This window comes from Eucalyptus grandis, chromosome 8 (genome assembly GCF_016545825.1).
Source record: "Eucalyptus grandis isolate ANBG69807.140 chromosome 8, ASM1654582v1, whole genome shotgun sequence".
Taxonomy (NCBI): Eukaryota; Viridiplantae; Streptophyta; class Magnoliopsida; order Myrtales; family Myrtaceae; genus Eucalyptus; species Eucalyptus grandis.
In genome coordinates, this window is record NC_052619.1 from 14,242,496 (window position 1) to 14,262,943 (window position 20,448).

At 40.9% G+C, this 20,448-nt stretch overlaps 1 protein-coding gene across 1 annotated transcript; it reads right to left on the minus strand.

Moving 5' to 3' along the window:
- Positions 1-12,064: 12,064 nt before the first annotated feature.
- On the minus strand, positions 12,065-16,227 carry LOC104456712 (phospholipase A1 PLIP2, chloroplastic). The gene is made up of 5 exons (XM_010071567.3): positions 15,104-16,227; positions 13,841-14,347; positions 13,633-13,692; positions 13,113-13,529; positions 12,065-12,872 (listed from the first exon to the last, which is right to left on the minus strand). The coding sequence occupies exons 1-5, from the start codon at positions 15,842-15,844 to the stop codon at positions 12,297-12,299; spliced, it is 2,301 nt and encodes a 766-aa protein (XP_010069869.2). The 5' UTR covers positions 15,845-16,227; the 3' UTR covers positions 12,065-12,296.
- Positions 16,228-20,448: the final 4,221 nt, after the last annotated feature.

Genomic DNA, 20,448 nt, shown 5'->3' on the forward strand with positions numbered 1-20,448 from the left:
GTTTCGGACTCGGGGCCGAGGAATTTGTTGTTTAGCTTTTTGCGCTAAATTGTAGAAATTAGAATATAATAAGATGGATTGACTAAGTGGGGTATAATGCCTAATCAAACATGGTGAGACTGAGCATCCTTATTGGGGTTTCAAACGTAGGCTTTGTCTAAATGAATGATTAAGATCCTGTTGCATTGCTAAGTTCGTATATAGCGAAAATTTAGCAATTTGGGGAAATGGGTCATGTTATATCTATCGCTTGGAAAGGAAAATCTAGTGTACTTCTGTGGCAGTGAATTGCTGTTAAAGTCAGAAAAGAGTCTGATGAATTTACTGTAGAGAGAGAGAGAGAAGAGGAGAGAGAGGGGAGAGAGAGGAAGGGGGGACCTAAGCCTAAGCCTAAGCATTGGGTTCTCTTTCCATGTCTGAAAAATAATTTATTATGGCAGGGTTCTTGTTTATCCAAAGCACCTGACAATGTCTGACATTCTACTAGATTTCATTTATTTTGCTAGGTTTTCTGCTACGCCCCATGCAAAAACCCAAAAAGAGGTCTTTGATTTAAACCCCTCGCTCCCTCTTTTTCCACGTAGTACCGCCGATCCTAAGCTTTGAATCCCTAAATTCTTCGGGCGGTCTTATCTTAATTAATGTGATGAAAATTTGTCGTGTATTTAAGCATGTCAATTCAGAATACCCATTTACAACGCGATTCCATCGACTTATTGGCGCCTAACTTAGTTGGGATAATTCACTACAAATCCCAAAGAATGCTGACGTGATATAATTGTTCATAATTATATTTGGCATGAAAAAACAATAATAAAGTACCGCATATTTATATCCTAAGTGATAGTAACACGTCATGACATCATCTTTTAGTAAGTTTGCACTATTATGTACTCGATTTCTTTGAAAGTGAGAAAGAAAATTTAATGTATGAAAAATTCACAGACCATGGACATTTCATTACATTACATGTAAAGATAAAGACTGATGATCTTGCTTCGCTTTCGAATCACATAGCACTATGTATCGATGAGGAGATCAGGGGAGCGGAGGAGGGGGGCGCTTTTGTGGATGGGCATGGCTTTGAGTGCACCAACGTGGCCCTCCTCCCAATGGCCTGTAGACGAGGGAGGAAAAGATCAAAGAAAAGGTGTTAAGCCAAGAAGAAAGGACACCGGCGAAGTCACCACAGTCCAAAAAGTATATGTCAGTCGCTTTGATTCGATAAATCTAGTGAGGGTAAAGAAAAAAACACGAAACAGAAAGAAAGAAAGAAAAGAAAAGGGTCTAATCGAACGCTCAACACGAGAAAAAAAAATTAAAGGCGGGTATTTCATTAATTGAGAAAAATTGAAGAGAGAAGATGTCGATTTTCTGCTTTCTTGGACTCCACATTTTGCTTCCTCCACTTCCTTTCTGTACAAATGATGAAATATTTCCCGGGAAGAGTGATGATTTTGATAATAAGGGTTTTCCCTCCCCTAAATGCCCAATTTGTGCTATGTAAAGTTCGAATGATCAATTGTGTGAAAATAAAAAGATTCAAATTATTGGGAAGAGAAGATGTCGGTGTTTCAATGTACTACAAGTTACTATAACGTGATTTCTTCTCACGACTGTTTATATAAGCTCCATTCCCAAAAAGCATCACAAGCAAAACAAAGACAATACAAGTTCATTGAATAGAGATGATAAAGATGTTCGTGACATACAATATTTTCGAGAACTTTTTTTTAGAGGGAAATTTCTAACTCTGTCAATTTTTTTTTTTTTTTTTTTTTTGGGAGTTGTTTAACCTCTGCAAAATTCTATTATAAGGTCAATTCCTGAACCAAGAAATAAAAAGGCAAAAAATACAGCAAGAGTCACGAATTGGTCATAGCTGTCTGGACAGTGACTAGTAATGGGGAGGGCGAGGGAGAGTTTGGTTGGGGAATCAATAATTATTATACGCACGGTATCTCGAAGTCCTATGTCATGGCCTTGCTGCGATCGCATGCGTTGCCTTCCTTTTCGAACCCAGCAAGGATTTTACGCGCTTTGGCTCTCATGAAAATTTGTTGGCACATTATCTTTCGATGGTTCCCCTTGTTGTCGCCTTGCTCGAATTAGGGAGGATAATTCACAGGTCGCCTGCGCTCATCGATTGCTTTCTGGCCATCGTTGTTGCGCCATAAAACGCAAAGGACAGCAAGTAAATGCAGTTGGAAGAAGGGTTGCAGAAGTTTTTAATACATGTTGATTAGCAGAAGGAAATGATCATGCATAAAAGGCTTTGAATACTAAGAAGAACGGACATTGCAATCCGTACTTTTGGCACAGGCCCTTGCTACGCGTGGAGAGATTGCAATGTATATTAGTGGTGCACGGCTTTTCGACGATCATAACGTGATTCTACTTCGTTCCTTTTTTTAGTGTAATTTGATGGGTTTCCTAAAAAACGTTCGGTCACATGATATGAAAAATGGGTAGTGCCAAGATTGCAGCAGTTTGAATTAGAACCCTGGAACAAGTTAGAATCGGTCATGTGACAGCATATGATGACAAGCAGCTGTATAGCAGATATTATCACTCTCATTTTCCTTTCACTTTCATTAAAAAAGGGGCTTCCTAACTACCAATCGTGTTGACCACCCCCTTAAATAAATGCTTATTTATAATGTTACCGAATTTCACCTAATCTTTTTTTTTTCCCTTTTTCTTTGCTTGCAAGTTGCATAATCCTCAGTCTTGAGTCTTGTGACATGTTGCTCTGGTCTTGGCCTTCCACGCTACTCCAGCTAATAGCCTTTCTTCTTTTTCTTTCTTTTGGCCTTCTTTTCACACTAAACCCTAAAAATCTCATTGATACTAGATCTTAGTTCACACCCACAGTTCAGCAAAACCTCGTTTGCTTTATTTGGATAAAGACAGCTGCAATAGCCGAAGCTCCTCTTGCAACCATCTCGTACGAATTCTATCAAGGGAATGAAAGCATATTTGATCTATAATTATGATCTTGATTTCGTGCAAGATCCTTTTTTATAAATGAAGAAAAGGAGCTAAATGCCATGTTCTCGAATGATAGCCCACTTTGGTATATGCATGTTCTAGCTACTAGTGCTGGGTCTCAGCTCATGCTTCCACTACTCCTCCACTTTATTCTCTATAAAAAATGGATATATAATACAAAAATATACAATCCCCTTTTCTTTTCCATTGCCTGCCTAATAATTTTGCTGTAGACGGAATTATTATGCGACTGGCTCCGCGTGACTCCACATGCACAGCTACTCATTATACTAAAATGCTCAAATTTCAAATTAAAAAAATAAATAAATAAAGAAGCTCAAGTGCTTTGAACATACAGAGATTTGAGAAAGTGTGATGGATATTTAATATATATGTTCGTGTGGGATGGAGTTGGAGAAATGCCATGCACATCTTGGTTTTCCCTATTAAACAAGTCTTAAAAATGGAGAATTACAGGAGTGGAAGCCAGTCATAATTCAAATTAGTGCGGGGGGTGCTTGCGAGCTGCTTGTCTGACAGATGTAAATCTCAATGCGAGGGAAAACCCATTTTTTTATTAGGGCTTAATGCGTATTCAATGGAGATTATATATGAGTTTCCTAATGATTTTTTTTTTTTTTGGCACAGCTCCTCACGAGGGGTTTCGAATTTTATTTCATTTTTTCTATTGGCTGGTCAGTGCGCTTATGGAGCATTTTTTTTTTCTTTTATATGACTTTATTCAAAGTCTAACTCACAGCCAGCTTGTCTTTCGAAGGACGTATCTGACCTTGAGAACAAGAGCTGCATGGAAGTTCTTCGGCATTTAACATGTTATTTTCGAAAGGTTGGATCTTTTTGCCGCTTTTGGGCGTTCGCTTGAGAAGACTTCCATCAATACGCTCCAACAAGCTACAAATGTGACTATATTCTCTATTGCATTAACTCCTTTTATAAGTGCACAGTTGAGATCACGAGCCATCGATGACGTCGTTTCTAGATGCCTCGGATTGAGAAGAGGCAAAGTACGTGAACTTAGTAAAGCTCAAAAGTAAAAATCAATCCATACAAACCCAGGAACTTGTAGCGCTAGAAATGTAAATTAGGGGGGAGCCTAATTTGATGATCGATGCCTTGAGAAAAAAGAGAACAAAAATGGGCACGTGATGTTTGAATGTCGGGAACATCGGAAAGAGGAGAAGTCGTGGCCAGATATGATGATGTCAGGGGCAACATGTGACGGGCATCATCACAATAACAAAGACCCTTTTTGTACCTAAGTGCAAAAATCGAAAGGGAGCTAATTTTAATAATCGAAGGGAGACCAATAGGATGTTCTCAGAGATGGCTAAGCTTGCTTCAAAGATCTGACAAATTCTTTTCACACCAACCCCCATTGGGGGCACATTCGTTCGTGGGTGTAAAACGTAGAGGAAAGGAACAAGGAATATGTGTGTATTTTATTTTACTTTTTAATAATATTTGGCATGGCTATAATGAGGTGATTTAGTTAATGTAATTAGGGTTTAATTAGGGCGACCCTAATACGCGCTTGTTTTTTTTTTTTTTTTTTTTTCTGTTTTCAATGAGATCTGAGTTCGGGAGGGATCAAAGGCTTTTGAGACGACAAAGAATTATTAATCATGAGTCTTCAACAAATCTTTGAATTATGGTCTGTCCAACATGTGGGTGCCACCTTTGCAAGTTTTACCAAGTCAAGAGATATCAAAATGAAAACCCAACCACCCCCTCCCCTTTCAAAAAAAAAAAGAAGTATCATTTTGTGCAAAAGATCTAGAAAAGAAGTTGACTCTGGTAAAAAGAGAGGAAAAAAGAAAGAATTATAATCACTGGTCAAGAGTGGTAGTTACCTTTGAGACAATCGAGACTTCTCTTTTCTGGGAGACTAAAATGATCAAGTTCATAGGTGGGGGAAAAAGAGAGCCGGTTAGGGTAAAAATTGGACCGACCCCATGTAAAAACCTTCAACGTAGAAATGTGATTTTAAAGGAATAGTATCTGCGAGCCTCTTGCTTGTGAAGATATATCATACATACACATGAATTACTTACAGAAATATGGCGTAACGGGCTAGGTGGGTACTATGGACCCACTTTAACGCGCCCAGCGCACTAATCGATTCATCCGTGGCAAAGCTCCTGCGTTAGATAGAGGGTCGACGCGAAACGAAGGGCGACCGAAATCCCGACTGTGTTGTCGCTTGACTTGGTCTTTCTAAAGCCCTCTTGATGTTTGGCCGTGGTGATTGTATATGCCGTGGTTTGATGGCAAAATGTTGCATAACCAATTCATGATTTTTTTAGGCCTCGTTTAGTTTAGCATTTGCAATGGGTTTTGGGACTTTAATATCCCTTAGTTAAATACAAATGCGTTTGATTCTTTTTTTACTTAACTTTTAGGAAACAATTGCATTTTCAAAAGACTCTAAGGACCTTTAACCTAAAGTAGGTCCGGAGGTCCTTTGAGAAGTTGCATTCTCATAATGCAAGTCTTGGCCCTTGGTTACTATTCATCTTTTGTGAAAACTGCCACATGAAAAAGCCAATAAGAGGCTGATGATCACTAGCCAATGGGTCACGTGTGTCAATGACTGTCGCATGAGGGTTGCATGACCGTGGCAATCACCACCTGACCTCAAGTGACCATTGACTTGAATTGTGCGACTTAGGTCACGCGACCTTAGGTGGTGAAGCCATTGCCCAACCCACACGACAGGCAGGGGCATTCGACAGCCATATTTAGCCATTGGTGATTGAAATCTTTAAAAAAAAAAAGAATGCAATTTTTTTTTTAATTTTGTAAAAGTTTTTTAATGCCACACAGATCTGTTTAGACTCAATGTAGGTTCAATTCTTTATCCTTCTGGATTAAATTCGGACTATCCATTCATATATCCTCTAATCTAAAAGGAAGATGACTTCCCCAAACGGCATTTAAACCAAAATTGTTTCCCAATGCATTTTAAAATTACAATTCTTCAAATGCTATTGACATTTTGGAAAACTCCTTTAACACAAAAATATTTACATTTTTTGAAGGATATTTCTCCAAAGTCGAACCAAATGGGGCCTTAATATTAGTCAAACATTTAAAGAATTTTGACCGAAACATACGATGGTACTTTCTCCACAAATCTTTTATCAAGCAAAGTTGGGCTGAAAAGATTGTCAAAAAAGCAATTTGGTTGAGGCCCAAAAACACAATGCAAGAGATAGGGGCCAAGAGTTGTCCAATAACCAATATCGCAATAAGCCCTAAGCCTCTACAACTCTATGACAGATACAAAGAAGGGCCCAGGGATGAAATCTACTCATTTCGTGCTCCTTTGACTCCATAAGATTTGATGAAGTGTATCGATCTTTTCTTCCCCCTCTCATCAATATGAGTTGTGTGTACATGACTAGATTTTGTCTAAGTTCTATTGGCCTAATTTGGACATTCAATTAAGTCTGATATGGCGATAATTCGTTGGCTATAATCAGATCCAAGTAATCAAGGAAATGCTCAATAGCATTCACGGCCCATAAAAGGCCCATTCATGACACTAGCCGGCCCGACAATGTTCCTCTAAATATATTCGGCTACGGTAGTCTGGCCCTCGTGTGCTCTCCTTCATGACGGATGCTTATTGCTTAATGACTCGAGCATCGGAAGGTCCGAGAGTTTTTTCTTTTCGTTTATTTTCTAGTTAGACAATGTCGCGCCATATTATGTGTGAATTTTCGAAAGATAATATACACAAGCTAAACCAAGCTGCATTACCAGCATTTCCAGACACCATTTTGGTCACCGAGCTTGTCGCTACTGGAGCTCTCTTTTCACAGGCGGGGTTGCGGGGCATGATTTCCAGTTGCCCTTGTGAAAAGAAAAGTTTCCTGCCTCGTTTCTTAAATCTTAAAGAAATTCAATTACCAAACTTACTTATGATAGAACTAGGCCTGTCAATGGGTGGCTCAGATTAAACTAAAAATGATCCAATGAAAATTAATCCATTTTCATGAGACACAACTTTAGCAACATATACTCGACCCACAACCGGGCCTTCGTCCTTAGCGTTTTTTTCTTATTGATTAATTATTTTTGAAGAACGGGCAGCTCTATGTATTAGCTCGCCAAGTCAGTGAGAGAGAGCTTGAGGTTGAGGCTATGGATGGGGGTGAACTGGTTTACCTCTGTGGTCAGAATATAATTATTTGCTTTCCAATTGTACCTCCTCTTTTTCCCCGCTCTCCTTTTTAAAGAATATGTTCTCAGACGGCACATGTTTTTCTATGCTATTTCTAGGCAAACTTAGAGCCATTTGGTAGTTTCGCAGCTTTGTTGGTAGATGGCTACGCAAAAATTAGATTCTGCTTTGCCATCTGATGCTTCATGATGAAACTTTACTCCATGAATTGGCAAATTGCTAATTCACAATACTGTCATGAAGGAATCATGTGATGGATTACCATTTCTTTGTGCCTTTTGTGATGTTAAGCAAAAGGTGGCTGAGGTTAGGGGTGATTGATTCTTGATCCGGTCTGGTTTTACCCAAGAATCGAGAACTGGACTGGGAGGACCAGTTCCTAGTTTTTGGGACCATGGACTGGACCGGTTCCGGTTCCAATGGACCAAATCACTTGTTTTAAGTACATTGAACATAAAAAAAGAAAATAAAAGATACACGTCCCTAGTTTTTGCTCAACTCCTGCAGGTGCTCATCGACCAGCCATGCATTTCCTTACCAATGGTGGGCAGCATCACTCCGTCGCCAGGCATATCTAGTTTGAAAATCAAGCAAGCTCAAAGGAGTCTTACATCAATAGTAGACTTTTCATATCAAGATCAGCACACGCAAAAGGCAAAAACATAACAAACTCCAGAGAATAGTCTATTCATGTTTCTGGCATAGCATGACCTAACACTCTGGTCCAGCCAAGTTTGCTTATCTATATACACGTCCTCTTCGTGGAGACCTGGGGGTAGCTAGAGTTCCGTGTTAATCCAATAAAAAAACTGAAGCTAAGAAGCTCTCTTTTTGGTCTAGTCTTAGTTGTGTCTCTGGAAAGACGTGCAGCTTCTGTTGTTTTTGCTCTTTTTGTACATACGACTCTTCTAGATTACGAGCTTCTGGGTCTAGCCAAGTTTCCTCTTTTTGTACTGATAGGGTTGTTCAGAAATTTAAAAAAAAAAATTATAAATGATTAGTCAAATTTGTTCGGTCTAGTCGGTTCGATTCCCACCCTAAAACTAGGAATCGGACCGATAGGTCACCGATTCCAAAAATAGGAACCTGGGACCAAACTAGGACCCCCTAGAACTGCCTAGAATTGGCGGTCTAGTTTGGTCTGGTTTGAGCGGTTCTCGTTCCCCTAGCTAAGGCAACATATTGTAGTGGTTGTTCAGAGGTTTTCTATGATGTAAATTATTGGCCAAAGAGATGTTTCTGTCAAGTAATTATAAATACTTTGAAAAGAACCAGACTATCGTTGAAATTGCATTGTGTCTCGTGATTTATTAATCTGAAATGAATATCTCTTCTGCTTCAAACAAGACTGCTGAAGATTTCCAAGAATTATGACAAGAAGATGGGAGCTCTCGTTCGCTCGCCCTTCGTCCAAAAAGTCTTGCAAGAGCCAGACTTCACCATCGATTTTCTGTACAAACTCGTGAAAGAGCTCATGGAGATTCTTGGATCTAAATCCAGAAGGTTTTACGACTTTCTTAGATGCCACGGAGTAGACACTTGTAGCAAACAGAGCAACCCGCATTACATGTCAAGTCATACACAAATGAGCAGCCTAGTGACAATCATCACCTTGTCTTTTTTTGGTATAAACATGTGATTTTCAAGCTTTGTGCAAAATAATAGCAGAAGTATAGCCTCAGGGAAGCACTGCCAATCGATGATGAGAGACTCATCATTGGAATCTTCCTCAAGGGCAATTCCAAATAACCGATCTCTGGCCTAAAACTTGACCTCTACACTGTCCGGCGAAAAGGAGCTACGCTTTCGGTCTCGGCTACGGACCCTTTGGACGGTAACTCCGGTGGTGATGAGTGAGTGAACGCATGAGAGAGAGGGAGGGAGGGAGGATGTAGGAGCGACATTATTTGAGTCACTTGTTGTAGGTGTGCAGAGCCAAATCAACCAGAAAGTAGGGAGGCCAACGATGTTGGAGACAGATGAGTTCGATTCTCCGGAGGGCCATTAGAGGTTAGCGATGGCAACGTGGAAGATAGGTAGTGGGGGCACTAGGGACACGGATTTGTTGGGATCAAAGACGAGGGAAAGAGCTCGCGAGTCATGATCGGCGAAATTGAATAAGTAGGAGAGAGGAGAGAAGCGGAGGAAGAAGGATTGTCGCCAACTTTACCTTTTTGAGAAAGTGGATCTAAAGCAGTTTTAAAACAAATCTATTAAGGTTCCGATTGTTTTGCAGAAAATATAACATTTTCGAAAAATATTTTCCAAGAAGATATTTTCTAGGAAAATCACCATATTTTTTGGTATTCGATTGTAACTTGAAAATAAATTAGAAAATATTTCACTATTCGATAAGGAAAATCATTTCTTTAACACACCACTGTCAATAATTTTTTTTTTTTTTTTTTTTAAAATCATTTTTATTCTTTTTTCTTTTCTTCTTCATTAGCCAATCATCGGCCATGACAGCAGCCAGCAACCGGCCACAAGCAAGTTGGAGCTCGCCACAAGTGAGTTGGAGTCTCGCCACAAGCTAGTGAGGCCAAGCTCGCTTGATGCCTAATTAGGCGAGGCTCCAACTCATCAATGGCCAATCGCTGGCTACTACTATGGCTAGCCACTGGCCAATGAAGAAGAAAAGGAAAAAAAAAAAAGAAAAAGAAAAAGAATAAAAAAATCTATTAAAAATTGATTTTTTAAAAGATTGAAAAGTAAAAGGAAAAAATAAAAGTAGAAGGCATTTGATGAAAGAGAGTGAAGTGAAAAAGGTGTGAAAATGTTTTCCTTTTACTTCAAAAAGTATAAAACATTTTTCCATATTTTAGAATTTTTTTTCCCTTCATAGAAAATGTTTTCTCCAATGAATTCATTTTCCTTGAAATGAATATCGGAAAATCCGAAAAACGTTTTTCTTAAAAATTACTTCTCGTGAAATGAATGAAGCCTAAAACCCTTCTTTTTTTTTTTTTGGAACCCATTATAACCTAAATTTTATATTTGAGGCGACCATATATAATTCCCTTCAACAAATTTGGGTCAAAATACTAGTTTATGACCCATTTTGATAGTCTTCCAGGAAACCCACTGCTCGAGAGATTATGGGCTGGATTGCGAAACGCATTTGGGCTAACAACTTTGGACCGGCCATAAGCAGAGAGCCACGACGTTCCATAAACAGACAGAACCTCATGCTCGGTCCAACTACATGATATTCAAGTTCAAGGTCAACTGCCCGCCGAATAACAACTAGATTTGCTATCTCCACACATAAATTAGGCCCGTACGAGAGACCCCACTACTTAAAAAGAGCCCAACTAAAATGTTGATGATGGGACGCTTGTTAGATGCTGAATCTTTTCTTGTCTCTTGCAATCTTCCAAAGCAAAAATACACCGCTAATTACAGCTCTTTTGGCCCGCCCCCTTCTCGTATTAATTGCAGGAATCGTTCAGAGCTTTCTCGTGTTTCATGGGTGGCCATCTCCCTGGGGGAAAATCGATGGTTAAGGCCCCCAGTATCTGCCATTGCAAAACCGTAGTTTCGAACGCCTCGAAGATTGGGGCACCCGATCGGTCCCACATCTTTTCAAGCATTTGCTGCTGGCAATCAAGTCCCACAATTTCGGGTCTCGGCCAACTTCGCCGGCCCCATAAATTTTGGTGGAAGAAACCGGCAACGTAACACCTCCTATTCAACGACCTTTACGCCTTGAATTGCCCCCAATTCCTTCGATTCCCTACCGGTCTCCTAAATTTCAGCCTAATAAAAAGGGAGGCCGAAGAAGAAGGAGCTTCTTCTTACCGAACCATTTAGCTTCATTTGTAAACAAGAGCGAAAGCGACTCTCGCATTACTATTTCTTTTCTTAGGCGAAAGGACAATTCGAAATCGTCATAGACAAGACGAGTGGAATCACAAAAGAGGGAAAAAAGGAATGGAATTCGAGAGGAGAGTCTAGGATTCGATTAAGATATGAGGTTTAAGTAGGAAACAATCACCGGCTCGCGGAATTCGATCCAGAGAAGTATGTAATTCTCTCGACGGCCAAACTTTGGAGGAGAGTAGAGTTAGCGCATTGGGTTCAAGATCCAAATCATTGCTAACTTCACCGTCCAAAAGAGTGCCTCGTTGGATGGATAGGACTAACAAGCAACAGCCCTTTCGGACTGGGGACGCCTTACTTTCTCCATCGTTCTTGTCCGGAATCGAACTCTCCCGTACACCTCGCACAACTAGACAAACCCCTCCGCCCGACTGGCTCGTCGACTTCGCCAAGTTTGACTTGAATTGTTCGCGTGTGCCCGCCCCAGAAGAGAAAGGTCCCGGTCGTCCAAAGTGGACCCGTCTGCGTATTCTCTCCATTTCTTCCCTACCCAAAATATGGAGAAAAAGACCCTCTCGAAACTTTTCAGATTTTTGTCTAAAGAAAATCAAAGAAGAGAGAAAGCGGGATTCTGTGAAAAGGGTTTTCTTGAGAAAATTACCCTCGGCTTTGGATTCGCATGTTGGCTTGATCCGTGTAAGAAACAGTTTCAGCATGCCGATTGAGATTTTTTTTTTTTTTACCCTTGTCCTATGTCGACAGCTAAGCGAATATCGTCCTCATGACAGAAAGAGCACCTGGCACTTACAATAATCGTGTTCAGTACACTTACGGAAGGCCTCGCTTTCAATCACGGGTTTTGCATTTTGATCAATCGCCAAGACAAACTGCCAAAAACCCTGTTTCTTGTACTCATCCCACATGAGAGACCTAACATGCAAGCGCACGACAAAAGTACGCAGAGAAAGTTCAAACTTGCAAGTGCTACTTTCCCAAAAATGTTGGGAAGTCGTTCAACAACAAAGATTTGGACAATGTAAGAAGGAAAATAAGGATTTTGCACTAAACAAATGCAATAATGTGATTCATTTTTTTTTCCCTATTTTCTTCTTTCCCTGCTCATGTGATCACATGTTTCTTTCTACAGATGACATTTTGAGTAATTCGCTTCCCCATCATGAAAGGGAAGGACATGGATTATAACCTTTTTGAGTGGGAAAATAGAACATAAATAAAGAATTTGCTAATTTATCTTTGCCCATCTCATGGGCAGGGATCAATTAAATGTGCTGTAGGTGCCGAGCAGTAGCAATCGAGCGGGAAACAGGATCACGACAAGCAGATGCATGTGCTGCGATGCGACGAGCCTGCTGAACCGTTTCAGAGACTCCTTGCCCGTTTCCAAGATGCCCGAGAAGTTGAGCTGCTCACGATCCATGCTGATCGACCCGATCGGCCTGCTCAAAGCTAGGCCAATGTTGATTCCACCGCGAGACACAATGAGGGGCCACCAGAACTTGCGGCGCTGCTCTCTCTTGGCCTTCCTCATGTGGCTCAGCTCTTGGCGGATCACAGACCGCACGGACTTTACGTAGGAATTCATGTCGTGGTCCCTTTGAATGGTGCCCCCCGAACCATAAGCGGCGCGATCGCTTAAAATCTCGAGAGGATGTGGTGAGTTCAAGAAAACCTTCTGCGCCGCTAGGAGTTCCTTCTCTGCAATGACGACATCCGATAGCTCACAGCTCAACACATAGAAACCACTACCTGAAGGAAGGAGATGGTGGTGCGGCGAGAACTTTTCATCTGGCTGTAAAATCAAAAGCTCCCCCATTGGCGCAAACAACATTTTCTGCATAAAATTGGAGCAAATTTTAAGAAAACCAACAAGAACAATTGTTGTTTATTAAAGAAACTAGTTAGATAGTGATTGAAACCTAATAATCACAAGAAAAAAAGAATTGTAACTTCTTTAGTTTGTCTAGCAACGGATTTCCCACATGATAGAATAGAAATAAGTAGAGGCTTTAAAAACAAAGCCCACAATTTTTTGCACTACCAAGATTTCATGCCTCAGCAAGCAAGTATTTACCTCATTATTCAGACAAGGATGATGCCTGAACTTCCCATTAACAGCCTTGAGAATCTCTGCAACGTGATTAGGATAATTGCAAGAGAAGGCTCGGGGTACAATGTCTCTGTGCATCGTGACTGACTGAACATGACTTCGAGGTAATCCAAGCTTGCGAAGAAGATGGTCGCCTCCACACATGATGGACGGGGCACCGAATGTGATCACAGGAAGCAAGGAAGAAGCAGGCACTTCGCCCCGAATCAGCAGCATTAAATTTATCACTAATGACAAACTTCCTCCAAGAGAATGCCCAGTGAAACGGAAAGTAGCCTTCTTCCCATGGGATTTTAGGTGGTCACGAACTTCAGGCAACATCTGTTCATAGATCCCTTTGGCAGCCTCGTATATCCCTCGGTGCACAAGCACATCAAGACCCTGGAAAAATAAACAATGACAATAAACCACACGCAAACATTGTAAGTAAATATAACCACACTGGAAGGTGCAAAAAAGGATGCAGGAGATTTCTAGAGGTTACCTCAAACTGGATAGGCTCAAAGAGTAGATTTGCCTGCCATGATGCCAGCGACTCAGAACCCTGCATACAAAAGGTCTGAGTTCAGCTTTTTGAGCTACAAATCATCCATGATCTCACAGTGAACTTTATAATAGTCACAGGTAGACAAATCAAATTGTCCTAAAAGAAAGAACGAATATAGGCCTGAGTGCGTATAAAGAAAGTGAACCTGAATCACGAAGAACCTCGTAGTGCCCTGATCTTCATCGCATATAAACCACTCGCAAGGTGATGAGCGAGTGGACTTCAGATCATCTGCAACTGCTTGCTTCACTTCCTCTTTTGCGGCAACCACAGCAGTCACAGAGTCGGTGGTTGCCATGAGGGAAGCCATATCTGGGTTCATTACGTCAACACCGTTGCTTCTTTCACCATCCCTCCCAGGGGAATCAGTACCAGATGCTTCTGCTGACTTCGAGGAATTAAATGGAATAATGCTCTTAGCATGAGAGTGCAGATAAGAGGCTGCAGAGGCAGCGATTTGGTAAGCAGCAGACGCACTTAGTCGGTTCCCATTGATCTTCTGCTCCTGGCCTTGAACATCATCTACAGGTGGCACTGCTTCCTCTTGCATATCCTCTAGAGTCTGCTCCTTCTCGACTTTTTCTGCTGATTCCCTCTTCTCTATCGATGAGGTTATTAAACGCAATCCGCGGTATTTTAAGAGATTTGCTGGCTAAAAGAAGCAAAGAAGCGAATATTAGCATCTTTGGTAAGTTAAACTCGAAATTCCTTGATCAAACAGGGCAACGCATTCGTTGATTCACTTCCTTCATTGGAGCCATGAACAAACAGCAGGAGCACAATATAATACGCGTTGAGGTTTGGATTAAATAATGGGTGTTTCATGCATGAAAAATGCATTTAAGTAAGATGCATATTTCCTGTGCACGGAAGATGCCGTAGAGTCCATGATGCACAGCGTTTAAGAATCCTCAAAAAAGCTACTTCCAGATCACGAGGACATATAACTTGCGAGCTGCATTTAACTTGGAATGAACGAAAACCTTCTGGTGCAAGCTTTTTCAGGATTCTGATCTAACCATCTTGTGCACAGATTTCCGATGCCAGCTATTGCCTATCTCGAATACCTTAAAGAGTCCTAATGTCTTCTTCGAAAACTGCTACTCTCAGGATATCCCAATTCCCATCCACTGTCTAATGTGTATTAGCCTGCCTAATCTCACAACAAAGATGCCTTATTTTTCTCTAGTGAATCCATGAAAATGATGATCTCTGGAATCTCAAACCAATTAAACGCAGAGGTACATTGAAGGGGGCCAGGATTGCTAAATCACCAATCTAATTAAATCAATCATTGCTAGCAAAGCTCAGATCAGACTCCCCAAGATTCAGCAGATCAAGAAAACAACCATTATGAAAATCCAGAGAAAAAATTAAATTGCCGTATCCAAGGAAAAAGAATTTGTACCTTGATTTCGGGTATGGTATAGGCCAAATTCCCCAGATAGGACATTTGAGCATATAGCCTGGCTTGATGCAGAGGCACCTTCCTCAGCAACCTCGAAAACGAATCCCTGTCAAATTCCATCTCTTTTTCACCCCCATCGTCGCGGCCGCCAATCCTACATGCATCGCAGTCCTCCTCGTCCTCAACATCATCGCCACCGCCATCTCCTCTGTCCTCAATCGCCACGTCGCGGGACCCCTGTTCTGCTTCTCCGGCTCCGCCGCCATTATCCACCATTCCCTTGTCTTCCTCCTCCTCCTCCTCCTCCTTCCACAGAGACCTGACATGCAATATCTTCAAGACCCAGTTCCCGCTCCGCCCCTCGGAATCGGCCCCTCCGCTCGCCGCCTCCTCCTCTGCCGCCCGCTCCCCGCCGTCCACCAGCACGGCGTCGTCGAGCGCGATCCCGTTACTCTTCCTCTTGTCCCCGCCACCGCCGCCGCGGCCGCCGAACCACAGGGACTTCAGAGGGTACTTAAAAGAGAACCTCGAAGACGCCGCCGCCGCCGCCGCCGCCGCCGCCGACGACGACGACGACGACGACGACGACGAAGAAGCCGCCGATTTGTCGAGGGGGGACCGGCCCAGGGCGCTCACCTTGGCCGGGTTCGGGCCGGGCCGGGCGTCGAGCGACCCGGCGGCGGCGACCGAGATCGAGGGAGGGAGCGCGTGAATCCCCGTTTTCAGGCACAAAGCGTCCATCTTGGCCCTCGCTACTTCGTGGGTACGCGACCGTTTTGCTCTGCACACACGCGGAGATCGCGGGTGGGACGGCTTCCGATTTCCTCGGCAGCGAGAATGCGGAAGGACCCCGCGGCCCCCGAAGGAGGGGAGGGAGCAGCTGCCGGCGTCGTGCAAACAATCTCTGAAAATCTCTCGGGCCTTCCTCCCTCCTTCCTTCCTCCCTTCCTTCCTCCCTTCTTCCTCCTTCTTCCTTCTTCCTCCTTCTTCTTCTTGTACTTCTTGCTCTTGTCGTTGCTCTTGTCGTTGCGCAATGCAGAAATCAATTCTTGCAGAGAAAGAGAGAGAGAGAGAGAGAGAGAGAGAAAGGAGAGGAGTCGGGAATGTAGCCAAACAGGCGACCAACTTCGTGCTCTTTTGTAACGAGAGAGCTGTCTTTCTTCCCCACTTTCCTTTTCGCCCTTCTTCTTTTCTTTTTTTTTTTCTTTTTTTTCGGTTTTCTCAGGGTGGTTTTTTTATGTTTCTTATTTTATGTTAGATGTTATTGATTTTTATCTCATTGGATTTCATCGAGGCAAGCCAAATTGGAAGTCGGAAGAGAATTCATGTTGCTCTTAAAAAAAAAAAGAAAAAAAAAGGCAGACATTTTAGGTGCTTGCAAAAATAACAACTACTCCTCATCTAAAGTTGATTTGTTTTTAATTTATCTTCTTAACGATAGTAACTTTTCTCGTGTATTTGACCGATCCGAGCAAACCGAAGAATTACTTTCATTATAAGAACCTGCTTCAATGTGGATGGATGTTTTCTATTGCAAGGAAAATTTGTAAAATGTATAAAGAAAGTTAGATGGGCCTTTTTTTTTTAAAAGAGTAAAAGATATTTGATAAACAAAATTCAATTATCTTATTGATTTTCCTCTTTCGGTCGGATAGAGGAGAACGCTGTTCTTCTTCCCCACTTTCCTTTCCGTCCTTCTTTTTCTTTTTCTTTTGTTTTCCCATTTTCTCAGGGTGGTATTTTATATGTTTCGTGTTTTATATTGGATTTTATCGATTTTTATCTCCTCGGAGTGTTTATCAAGGCAAAACCAAATCGGATGAAAAATCCTGGTGCTCTTCTCGTCAAACTTAGTTAAACCTCTTCCTAAAAAAAAAAAACCTATTTTTATATCAGATTCTTACTAAATAAAGATAAACGTTTTTGTACTTGTGAAACAATAAGGATTCTTATCATTTGCAATTGATTTATTTTAATTTATCTTCTTAAAGATAGTAATTCTCCTCTTCCGGTGGTCAATTTGAACAAATCAAGCAATTGTGTTCATTAAAAAGAAAAACCTTATTTGAGGTCAATGTATGTATTTTCATTAAAAGAATTTCAAATTGCAGCCGGGTCGTGAAAAGATAATAGGTTTTTTTTTTTCAAAAAGAGTAAAAGAGTCTCGATAAATAAAATCGATCATCTTATTTAATTCCCCTCTTTCGGTCGGTTAGCGGAGAACGCTGTTTTTCTTTTCCTTTACGCTTTCGTCGATCGGAGCCGTGCGTCGAGAAATTAACCAAAAAAATTAAAAATAATAATAATAATAATAGAATAATCGGTTGGAGAATCGCGGAAACGACGGCGTGTGCGACCCGCGTTGGTGCCCCAGCAGCAACAGCGGAAAGAGCGTTTTGCTTTGGAAACGCCGCCGCTTCGGGGGGTGGGTGGGGCCCGCATGATGTCCAACGGGCTTCCGGTTTCGTACGTAAGCGCGTGGTGGGGGCCGCACCCGCGAGGAGATTCAATTCAAAAGTTCCGGGAGTGGATCCATGGGATGGCGATCGGCGCGTGGCCGCCACGTCAGCCGGCGCAGATGCGGATGATGAACTACTACTGAAAAGGTCGTCGGGAAGCGAGGGGCCCGCTTCGATGACGTGTCCCCCAAGCCAATCGAATCGCTCTCTTCGCGACGCGGTACGGGACAAAAACTTCGCGTGCGTTATCTAAACAAGTCGGGGGAGATGTCATGGAGAAGCAGATAAAGGAGTAACACGTTGGCGGGACTTATCAATACGAGAACTTGTTCCACGCGATTCGAATGCCAAAATTAGTTTGGATTGTACAATGCGAGCGATTTCGATCGACTGATTTTATCTAAGGAAGACGAATACAATGAATATCATTCGTGTGATCCCGCTTTCTGATTTTTCTTATTTGATGGATCATTTAATATTTTCAACCCCGCTATGTCAGTATCAATTTGAATTGTACAATGCGAGAGATTTTGATCGACTAATGAAGACGGATACAATGAATATTGTTCGCGTGATCCTGCTTTCTGATTTTCTCTTTTGATGGATTCTTTAATGTTTTCAACCTCGCGATTCGAATGTCAAAATCAGTTTGGATTGTACAGCACAAGCGAATCCAAACTGATTTTGATCGACTGATTTCGTTGCGTCATTTCTAGTGAAGACGGATACAATGAATATCGTTCGCGTAATCCTACTTTCTGATTTTTCTCTTTTGATGGATTTTTTAATATTTTCAACCTCGCGAGTCGAATGTCAAAATCAGTTTGGATTATACAGCGCAAGCGATTTCGATCGATTGATTTCGTCACAGCATCTCTAGTGAAGATAAATACAATGGATATCGTTTGCGTGATCCCACTTTCTTATTTTTTACTTGTCGACAATATGATTCTTTTCATCATGCATGGCCTCCTAGAGAGCAATTGTGGTCTCATATGCAATCTTTATTAGGACCTCACTTGGCAAATTTGAAATCGACGTTATGTTCAATGAACTTCTTTCCATCAAGATCGTATTGTGATGTGCTTTCAATGTGGATGGTAATTTGTCCCCTCTTTAGCCTCATGTCCAACCCCTATATCACCAAGGGCTTAATTCTCTATAGGAATTCCTAATTATGGATAAATCTGAAGAAACTAGTGCCAATTTTTGGAGGCGGGATAGATTTGAGATTATAGTAATGTTTTGTTTGGTAACCATCCTAGAATAACTGATTTTTTTTTTTTGTTTCCTAGAATAAAAAACGAACATAAATCTGTTTGGTAAAATGTTTGTTCCCGATAATAAAAATATATATTTTTGTTCTTCCGAGAACGATTTGGAATAAAATTAAGAAGTAGAAAAAAAATTGTTTCTTGTTCCTAAAAACAACTCCTAGAATCAAGTCTAAGTTTTTCTTTTCTTTCCTTTCCTTCTTCTTCTTTTTTTCTTTTGGCTGGATGTTGGCCTTGGCTATGGTTGGAGACCGGCTAGATAAGGGCCTGTTATCTCGCCATAAAGCCGCCGACCTCGGTGAGGTCAAGCCAGAGCGAGACTAGTTAGCTCTAGCCTCACCAATTAGTGTGAGGCTGGGGCTTGCTTGGCCAAGGCGAGGCCAATCTCGCCTAAATTTGGTGAGGTCAAGGCCAGGCGAGCCTTCGATGAGCTCATCGGACCTCCTAGCGATCATTGGCCACAAGAAGGAGGAAGAAGAAGAGAAAATGAAAAATAAAAAAATAGAAAAATATAATAAAAGTATTAAAAAATTAACAGAAATAAAAGAATTTAAAAATCTTACTAAATCCATTTTTATTCCTAAAATAGAAATTTTGTATTATTACCAAACACATTTTTTCGCTTAAAAATTATTTTCAAGAATAGAATAAAAAAAAATCATTTCTAATCAATAATTATTTCCGAGAACAGAATGATTATTAGATATGCCCTAAAAGTTAGTAATTTTTTTTGTAAAACAAGTTCCTGGTAGGGTTGGGATTGAATTTAAAGTCAAAGACCTTTTAAAGAATTAGACTTATCATCAACGTAACATACATCTTTGCATCACACAAGCTTAATTTAAAATTTGTGACACCGAATTCCGTAGCCTCAATCTAAAGAGTTGCCATTGTAGAACAATCGCCCAAACTGCATATCAATCATTCACAAATTACGCGATACTATCTTATGTCCACAAGTACGATGGCTTATTGCTAATAGACCAATTATAAGACTACACAAATACAATGTCCTAGCGTTTTATCCCTAATCTACTCACGATGTGCCGATTAAACTGAGTTCAAGTCAGGCATAGCATAACACTTCTCTTTGTTTCACATGATTACATCCTATGCTACAACTTTTTTTTTTGGCTTAACATCATTAATTTTTGTACTGTTACATCCAAAAAAAAAGAAAAAGAAAAAGAAAAAGAAAAAGAAAAAGAAAGAGGAACCCTAGATTTTTCCTACCACTCGTGTGAGCTCTCTCTCATCATAGATTTATGTACGGTGAGATCTGACGTGATAGTACATAGGCGGTACCATTACCCCCATGTACTAGTTTTTCTAGGACGGATTTTTCATAGAAAATAAGATAAAAATCTGAAAATGATAATTATAACAGGAATAAAATGGTATCATTAAAAAAAAAGACAAACTTTTCTATACTTCGCTAAAAATTCCTTCAATTTGTTAATGCAAATTACACTCTTTGCAATTAACTAGACCTCTAGACGGGATGAAAGAGCCGATCTTAGCAAATCATGGGTCATTTATTCTTAAGAAATAATTACGTGACAATTTTTAATTTATTATGAGAATAATAATCTATTTTTTATTACAAAAAACC